Source organism: Apodemus sylvaticus, chromosome 8 (genome assembly GCF_947179515.1).
Source record: "Apodemus sylvaticus chromosome 8, mApoSyl1.1, whole genome shotgun sequence".
Lineage (NCBI taxonomy): Eukaryota > Metazoa > Chordata > Mammalia > Rodentia > Muridae > Apodemus > Apodemus sylvaticus.
The window spans coordinates 72219026-72228406 of NC_067479.1; the positions used below are offsets into that span (position 1 = coordinate 72219026).

A 9381-nucleotide genomic window follows, 5' to 3' on the forward strand; every position below is an offset into this window, starting at 1 on the left:
GGAGGCTTCTGCATGTCTGCATGGGACAAAAATGCTAACCCAAACCCTGAGCAGCCTGCTGTGCTGTGGCCTTTCTTTTGTGGTGGAGAGGACTGGGTCTTACTTCTGTACCCCCAGCTGGCCTGGCATTTGCTATGTAGACCAGGCTGGACTCAAGCTCCCAGAGGTCGGGCTGCCTCTAGGTTAGAGGTGTGCAACACTGTATGGGGCTACATTTCCTCAGAAGAAGAAAGCCTTCTTCCAGAAGTTCCTACTCTGTGAGCCAGCATGGGGACTGGTGAGAAGGAAGCCCACGAGGACACGTGGGAAGTGGAAACAAGCGCGTGTATAAAAGTGCACACCTCTTATCTGGCAGCACGAGGAGGCCTGTGGCTTGGCCTCCCAACACGCACACATTTTAATGTCAGATTGTTCATGTTTTCTGTGAGCCTGGGGATTCTCTACCCAGATGGGGATAGAGATGCTGTGCTCTTGCTAGCCTAGAGCCTCGGGTCACATCTTTTGAACGCGTTCTTCCAGGGCCTCGAGCTCGGCCAACACCTCCTTGGGCAGATCCTGGTTCACTTGCTCTGTCAGGTAGCCTCTAATATCACGAACCTCCTGTTCCCAGAAGTCCTTGGGGATGGAGAACAGCTGACTGGTGTCTACTGCTCTGAGGCCACTGAGATCCAGGGCTCCTTCCTTTGGTACTAGCCCAATGGGAGTCTCTTGGGCACTGTCTTCTCCATCTAATCTTCGGCAGATCCAGTCTAGCACACGAGCATTCTCCCCAAAGCCTGGCCACAGGAAGCGGCCTGCTTCATCTCTCCGGAACCAGTTGACATGGAAGATACGAGGCAGCCGGGCACCTTTTCGTCCCTCCATGCTCAGCCAATGTTCCAGGTAGTGTCCAAAGTTATAGCCAAAAAATGGCCGCATGGCAAAGGGGTCATGCATAATGGTCTTTCCTAGGACAGGAAGGAGGGTGGGTAAGGGATCTTCCTGTCTAAGGAAGGGAAGGGTGCTCTGCCCAGCTGGCAGAGGTTGGTGAAAGTTTACAGTTCTGAACGAACTTCAGGAAGTGAAGAGAAGGGGTGGGAGACACGCAGGTGGGAGTGGGGGCAGGGAGCATGGAGGTGTAAACTCACCTTTGTGTTCGGCAGCTGCAGTGGACTCGGAGCGCATGGCGCTTCCTACAAACACCCCATGACGCCAGCTGAAGGCCTCGTACACCAGGGGTACCCCTGGAACACCAGTGAACAGGTTTATGGGCAGCTTTTCCCTTCCACTCCAGACCCCACGCCCTCGCACATTCTGCATTCACTATGGGACACCTGGCTAGACGGCGGCTGGAAGTCCCAGTGAGCGGCCTGTGAGTTCTCAGTACAGGACCTTTACTCCAAAGGCAGTGCCCACATGCTGTTTACCTTTGGGTCTGCGGCCTCCAAAGATGATGGCATCGATAGGAACACCTTCTGGTGCTTCCCAGGCCGGGTCCATGATGGGGCACTGTCGAGCCGGGACACAAAAGCGAGAGTTTGGATGTGCACAGGGTTCCTTGTCACCTGGCAGAGGAAACACATCATGCCACATGCGTCACTTCCAAGGTCACGTCCACCCTCAGCACAGACACACATTTTTTTGTTTTGTTCTTTTCCTGCTGCTGAAGCGTAACCCCAGGGTCTTACACAAAGAGGGCGAGTGCTTTGCTGCTGCGCTTGAGCCCCACCCTTCCGCAGGGGTGGGGTTCCTGCAGCTCATTACAACCTTGTGTTATAAAGAAGAAGGAATCAGGGATCAGCACATGTTCCACAAAGATCAGGCTACTTATCCATACTGGAGCTGCTAGAGAACTGTGAAGGAGGACTGGGATCCGGTAGGGCACTTTGGGTACAAGTCTTGTGGAAACAGAGATAGATATTGGCATGTGGTTATAATAATTTTCTTCCCAGAAACTTTTAGTTACATGATTGTTATTTCCCAAATCTAATTTTCCTAAACCTAATACAAAAACTGAGCATGTCAAGTCAGTATTTCAAGGAATGGGTTCCCATTAACAAGCCAGGGAAGATAATCTCCTGAGCCATCAAAATGCAAACAGAACTTACCTTTATTACACATTTATTCATTTGTTTATTGGGGTGGGGGCTGAGGTTGTCAGGGGATGCGTGTGGAAACCAGAGGACAACTTGCTCGGTTTTCTTCCTCCGCGAGGGTCTTGGGAATCTATCTCAGGTCACAGACCTGATGGTAAGCACCTTAGCACGCTGCGCCATCTCAGCAGCCCAGCGACTGCTTAGACCCTGACAGAGTGGGTCGGTTAAGGCATGAAGTCCATCAGGAACATAACCTGGCCAGTCATAACCCGAGGAGCACAGAGCATTTGGCACCATCAGGTGTGCTGGAGAGAAGCTGGGGGCCAAGAGAGCAGCGCGCACGTGCGTGTGTGTGTGTGTGTGTGTGTGTGTGTGTGTGTGTGTACCCTGGGGAGACTCAGGCACCGTGCTTCCTCCATGGGAAGGAAGGAGCAGGAGCCATGGGCCAACATGCCTATCCCTGCACCAGCCTAGCACCCTGACTCTCTAGTTAGAGCCGTGATTTCATCAGAGTTGATGAAAGGGTTGGGAACTAGTTATCTCTTTCTTTCTTTCTTTCTTTCTTTCTTTCTTTCTTTCTTTCTTTCTTTCTTTCTTCTTTTTTTTTTTTTTTTTGGTTTCTCAGCCTGGTCTACAGAGTGAGTTACAGGACAGCCAGAGAAACCCTGTCTCGAAAAACCATAAAAAAAAATAAAAATAAAAGAAAGAAAGAAAGAAAGAAAGAAAGAAAGAACGAAAGAAAGAAAAGGAGAAAATAAAGGCTGATGAAATGAGGAGGCTGACTGCTAGGCCAGCCTGCAAAGCTGCAGCTTGTCCTTCAGGGCCACAAGCTTTTCCTCTGTTGTGCTGTTCTATGACTGCAGAAGGCTATGGAAAGGTGGGGAGGGATGGGTCTCTTAGGCATCCTGGTAATGACAGGCTTGGGAAAACAGCCTCTAAGAAAGTCTAAAGCGCTAGCCTGAGTTCATGCAGGATCACAACATACGGAGGGAGGGGAAGGGTCGGGCGCCTTTAGGCAGGGGCGATCATACAGGGCAACACAGGAGACAATAACAAGGAACGTTCACTAGAGGACACACGCTTCCTTTCCTGATGTCAAATATTACAGGCCCAATATCTTAACAGTTCTCCAAATAGTCCTCCAACATAAGCCTGTCCCCTTATACTCACTACTGACAAGTGCTATGTATTTGACCGTATGCTAAACCCCTTTTATGTATCATAAATCCCCCCATAACCCCAAGAGATGAGTGCTACGATAAACCCCATTCAGTTGGTTGGGAAACTGGAAAACAGAAAGGAAGTTAAATAATTACTCGGATCCCCAAACACTGATTAATGGATCAGGGACACGAGCTGAGATCTTGCCTGGTGTTGGAAACTACAAAAAGCTAGGGCTGTAGAGAGTTTCCTATCATTAAAATTGCTGTGGCTGGAGACCGACTGCTCTTGCAGAGGACACAGGTTCAGTTCCCAACCCTACACGGTGGCTCACAACCATCTGTAATTCCAGCTCCAGACGATCTGATAGCCTGTTTACTACATACGTGTGGTGCAGACACACTTGTAGGCAAAACACACATCTACATTTAAAGAGCTGGGCTCTGGAGCCTTTGTCACAATGCCTCACCCCTCATACCAGATTTCCAGGGCTTTCCCAGCCAGGAGGTTATGGTGACACCAGGTGGAAGAGGCTGGTCAATGCCTTCCCAGTACACACCGCCATCACTGGTCTCAGCCACATTGGTGAAGAGGGTGTTACTCTGGATGGTGGCCATGGCATTGGGATTGGTTTTAGCAGAGGTACCAGGGGCCACCCCAAAGAAGCCATTCTCAGGGTTGATGGCCCGGAGTTGACCTGCCAAAAGTGAAAGAAAGGAACGACAATTAGGAAAGGCTGGGAGTGAGGCTGGACTGGAGGGCCTCCTCTATCCGTTTTTCTAGATCTGACAGAGCTCTGCAGTTGCTAGGCTAACTGAGGTATGGAGCCATGTTGGCTGTTCAGGAGAAGGGCCCTTCACCTTCACTGTCAAACCTCATCCAGGCGATGTCATCCCCCACACACTGCACTTTCCAGCCTGGCAATGCAGGCCGCATCATGGCCAGATTGGTCTTGCCACAGGCACTGGGGAAAGCAGCTGCCACATAGCGCTTTTTCCCTGCAGGGTTGGTGATGCCCAAAATCTGTGTTGGAGACAGAGGGAAGAGAACGAAGTCACCAAAAGTCCCGGCATAATTTTTGGATGAGGACAGCTAGCGGGTGATGGGGTAGGCGGCAGGGAATGGATACTAGTGTTTAGTCACGAAGCAGGTGTCCTGCCCTGCCACAAGGACTAGGGAAGTCCTTCAGCAGCCTGGGGCTGAAACTTCAGGTTTCAGGCTCACCATCCTGGCACGTGGCAGGAGGGAGGCAAGGCTGAGGCAGATTGCCAAGGCTTTCCCACCCACTCCCCTTTCCACAGCTGCTCAGTTCCTCACCCGGCCCTCACCAGCATGTGCTCTGCCAGCCAGCCCTCATCCCTGGCCAGGCGAGAGGCGATGCGCAGGGCAAAGCACTTCTTGCCCAGCAAGGAGTTACCACCATAGCCGCTGCCGAAGGAGACGATCTCCCGCTGCTCTGGCACGTGGCCAATCAGGGTTTTTTCCGGATTGCACGGCCATTGGCCCACAGGATCCCCTGGAGACAATGGGATCATAGTGCTGCTGGCACTGGCATCAGAAACCAGGGTGTCAGGGACTGGAGGGATCAAGGATTGACCCAAGAAGACACTTGGAAGCAATGGAATGCCCAGGGGTAGCTAAACCCCCTTCTTCAGTACCCATCAGCCTTTGTGCTTTGTCAGACCTGGAGACTGACTTCTGTTTTCCAGTCTAGAATGCTCCCCTGGGTTTTGGGGAGTAATCGTTCCACATCCACAATTTCTCTGTGGGTGGGTAAGATTTGGGGCTCCCTCTGAGTGGAAGAAGGTCTTGTGCCCTAGATGGGTACTCACCGTGTCCAGTCAGGGGCTGGCCCACTGAATGCAGACACTTGACGAAGTCCCCATCTCCCAGGGCCTGAAGTACAGGTGTGCCCAGGCGGGTCATAATACGCATGCTTGCCACCACATACGCCGAGTCAGTGAGCTGCACGCCAATGCGGGACAGTGGGGAGCCCACGGGACCCATGCTGAACGGGAGTACATACATGGTGCGGCCTGTGGAGGAAGTTGCCGCTAGGAGGAAGGTTTCCAAACCCAGTCCTATCCTCAGAGCCCCTGCCTCGATGTCCCTGACTCATTACCCTGCATGCATCCTGGGAATCTCTCGTCCACAGCTCTCTGGAACTCATCTGGGGACATCCAGTTGCCCAGCTGCCCACTGGCCCCACCAGCCAGGAGAGGCACTGTGTCCCGCTGCGAAGGAGTTACAATCACCGTCTTGCTTTCTACCCGTGCCACATCCTTGGGGTCTGTGCGGGCCAGCCAGCTGGGGGAGAGAGGATTGCCGGGAAATGGTGGCTAGCCGATTTTGTTTATCTTCAGACTCACTTTTTTGTTGTTATATTTTGTCAAGGCAGGGTCTCACATGTAGCTCTAGCAGCCCCAGAACTTACTATGTAGACCAGGCTGGCCTCAAACTCACAAAGATCCACCAACCTCTGCCTCCTGAATTCTGGGATTAAAGGTGTATTCCACTAAACCTGGCCACTTACTTTTTAAGTTTAACTTTGACTCCGGGTCTGCCGGCTTTATTTTTTCTTATCCAATTGTAGTTTAGTTCCTTTGGGCTTTGTCTCATTAAGAGGTGGTGTTCCCCAAGGCCCGGCCTTGGGGCTCTACCCTTGGCAGATGTTTCATGCAGGAGGAGGCAGGCAGTAAGTAGGTACCCTCCAAAGTAAGAGCTCCAATTTGTAAGTTTGTATCAACTTTTTCATTTAACGTGAAAACATTCACATCCTACTCCATTTCCCCTGAAGCTCCCATTCTGGCTCGTTCCACTGGTATAATCTAGAGATAGCTCTGTCTCGGTGAACCCAAAGAGAGCTCAGTCTAAGCAGGAACCTTCATCTTGGGGGTGACTAGTTTCAAGGCTTACCAGTTCTTATACTTGGGGAGCTTCCGGATAAGACCCTGCTCTTCCAGCAGGGCCAGTATGGCAGTGTTCTCAGCCTCGGTCCCGTCACAGATGTGGATGCCCTCTGGTTGGCACAGATGGGCACTGCGCTCCACGAAGTCTCGAACTCCAGCCGGCAGCTGGCTCATATCTCCACTGAGCACACGCAGGGTTTGGATGCTACGGCATGGTGACCAGCACCAGGGCCTCAGCCCGTGCCAGCTAAGCCTATCAGAGCCAAAACAGAGAGTCAACCATCCAGTGGCTATCATGGGAGACAAGCATGGGGGGGGGGAGCAGAAAGCCGTGCCTCCGGGGAGCACCAAAGCGTGTCTGGTGGCAGGCACCGGGAGACCAGGTTATGGTTGGTATGTGGAACGCCTTCAGACTACTTGTATTTGTGGCTTTTATGAGGTATGTGTCTCCCACCAGGGAGGAGACGGTCAAGCCTCTGGCCCAGATGAGAGCTTCAGAAGCTCATCTGGGTTCTTTTCGATCAGTTTTTGTGTTAAGATGGCAGCGACTCTTATCTTTGCCCTTGGGTGTAAACGCCTCAAACTGAAGGCATAGCTCGAGGCGGTGAAGCCCTCTCCCAGGGCCAGGCTGTAGGTTAGGAGTCTCGCATGAAGACATCTAGTGTTGGGGTTTCAGGTCGCGCATCCGTTCACCGGGTCAACAAGGATGGACTAGCTAGGGCTGGAGAGATGCTGCAGTGGTTAAGAGCACTGACTTCGTCAGGCGGTGGTGGCGCACGCCTGTAATCCCAGCACTCTGGGAGGCAGAGGCAGGCGGATTTCTGAGTTCGAGGCCAGCATGATCTACAGAGTGAGTTCCAGGACAGCCAGGGCTATACAGAGAAACCCGATCTTGAAAAAAATCAAATCCAAAAAACCAAAAACCAAAACAAACAAAAGAAAAGAAAACAAAACAAAACAAGAGCACTGACTTCTCTTCCGAAGGTCCTGCGTTCAAATCCCAGTAACCACATGGTGGCTCACAACCATCCACAATGAGATCTGACGCCCTCTTCTGGTGTGTCTGAAGACAACACTTACATATAATAAATGAATAAATCTTAAAAAAAAAAAAAGGATGGACTAGCTAAGGATGTTTTAACTCAGCGAAATCAAGGAGAATCATGTCACTGGTCCATGCCTAGATTCCCAGAAGGGCAGGGTCTCTGTATTGTTTGCCCTGCTACTCTCCTGGAAGGTAGTAGGGTCCGCTGTGATTGGTCTGCAATCCAAGATAGCAAAGTCCATCATTACAAAGTGATGTAGTTACCCTTCTCGTATGCAAGGCCCCACCTGCCAGAAACCCACAGTAGGACGCGGTGGCGTGAGCCTGAGCATTCCAGGCCCTCCTTACAAGCCTGAGGGGTTGGTGGTCAGGTCAGACCTGAGAGGGCAGGAGGCTCAGACCACAGGGCACACTGCCTGGGAGGGGAGAAGGTGAGGCTCTTGGATGTGGGAGTTTGGGCCTGGGTGGGGTGTTCTCCAGAAGACAAAAAGGCAGCAGCATCCTTTGCGTGGCCCTAGGGGGTGGGTGCACAGCAAGGTAGGTAGGTCTCTTTGTGGTTTTCTGCACAAGAGAGTTTCCCCAGCCCCACCCCCATTCTCCCGCACGCCTCTAAGAGGGACTTTCTCTCTATCCTTCATAGACTACTCTCACGTGGACTAACCAAGTAAAATCTGCGCGGGAGAGATAAGGAGTCATGTCAGACTCTTAAGTCCAAGACCACAGAGAAAGGGGCATGTGGAGAGGAGACCTGGTTATAGGGGGCAGGGGTGCCAGCCAGGACAAGCCTGGGGCCCAGGACCTATTAGGGGAAGCCATCCAAGTTAAAAAGAAGGCAGGCTGCCCTCCTCCTCCCATCTTGCTCCTTTCCTTCTCTCCCTGCCTGTCTCCCTCCCTCCCTAGTCCCCAGAGGCTTCACTGGGCTTCTCGCCAGGTTCCTTCTCCGGCAGGCTGCAAAGGATGTTTACCTTCTACCTTCTTTAGGGAGCTCTGAGCTCGGGTCCCCCAGGACTCAAGCCCTATGGCCTCAAGGCCTTAATGGCTCCTCACACATTGAGGGGTGGACTGGGAGCCCCTAGTCTGAAAGAATTATATCTGGTAAGGAGATAATTTCCAGAGATAGGGCTCGGGAAGGCAAAGGAGAAGAGGGAGGAGGTGGCGAGTGGCAGAACAGCGCACAAGCGGGCAGGGAATGACAGAAGAGCACAGAGGCTGGGTGGGAGACACGGCATGGGCTGGGGGTGGGCCGGGGGCCGGGGGTCGGGGGCTACACCACCGTGAGACCCAGACTGATAAACAGCCGCCCTGCCAGTCTCTTCCTAGGATGGGAAACAAGCGGAGGCAGCCCGGAAGGTGGAGCGCCGAGTGGGCCCCAGGCTGTGGGTCACTCACCGCAGGCCGGGGAGGTACAGAGCAGCCATGGTACCTGGACTGGCGCTGCGGGGTGGCCACAGGAACCTGTGCAGTCGGAGAGACGAGGAAGGCGGGGAAGGAAGGAGCGTGGCAGAGCCAGAGGGAGATGAGGCAGGGCGGGAGGTGCTTAAAGAGGAGGCGGGCAGTCGCCGGGGCGGAACTTAGCTGGTTCTCTCGCCCATTTGTAGGCCGACTCACGAGCCCTGGCTCAAGGCCCCCCACCCCACCCCACCCCACCCCACCCCACCCCTGGCTCGGTGAAGCCTCCGCCCCACGGCCATCACACCCTCAAGCCATTGGAGGCCAGAGCTCAACTGGGATCCCGCCCACTCGGAGGCTTCACCCTGCGACCCGCCACGCTGTAAGGATACTGATGTAACTTTAAAGACTGTTGCTCCTTAGAGAGAGCAACTAAGAGACCCGAATGTCAAACAAGCTCAGAATGAGGCATGAGACCTGGGGTGTGGAGCCCAGGATAACAAGATGCCTAAAACTCAGGCACTAGGTCTGCTTTTCCAGAACACTCCTGCCGTAGGCGTTTCCAGGGTTCCAGATGGCAAGCTCTCCTCAGTCCTCAAATAACAACAAAACCACCCTGTTGTCCTTGCCCAGACCCTTGTCCTTGTCTTATCAAGGGAGTTACTTCTAGCACCGTGAAATTGGCGGGGTCTTTCGGGGTCTTTCAGGCTCACGGATATTTCCGTGGTCCTCTAATCCCCACCTCACATCCTAGCCCCCACCCCACCTAATTCCAAAATGCGTATTTGCCCTCATCATGTCA

At 53.0% G+C, this 9381-nt stretch overlaps 1 protein-coding gene across 1 annotated transcript; it reads right to left on the reverse strand.

Annotated features, from left to right (window-relative positions):
- Positions 1-307: 307 nt before the first annotated feature.
- Pck2 (phosphoenolpyruvate carboxykinase 2, mitochondrial) lies at positions 308-8737 on the reverse strand. The gene is made up of 10 exons (XM_052191447.1): positions 8580-8737; positions 6153-6398; positions 5359-5543; positions 5069-5272; positions 4565-4752; positions 4097-4259; positions 3715-3933; positions 1407-1544; positions 1128-1223; positions 308-947 (listed from the first exon to the last, which is right to left on the reverse strand). Exons 1-10 carry the CDS (start codon positions 8606-8608, stop codon positions 493-495), a joined length of 1923 nt encoding a protein of 640 aa, XP_052047407.1. The 5' UTR covers positions 8609-8737; the 3' UTR covers positions 308-492.
- Positions 8738-9381: the final 644 nt, after the last annotated feature.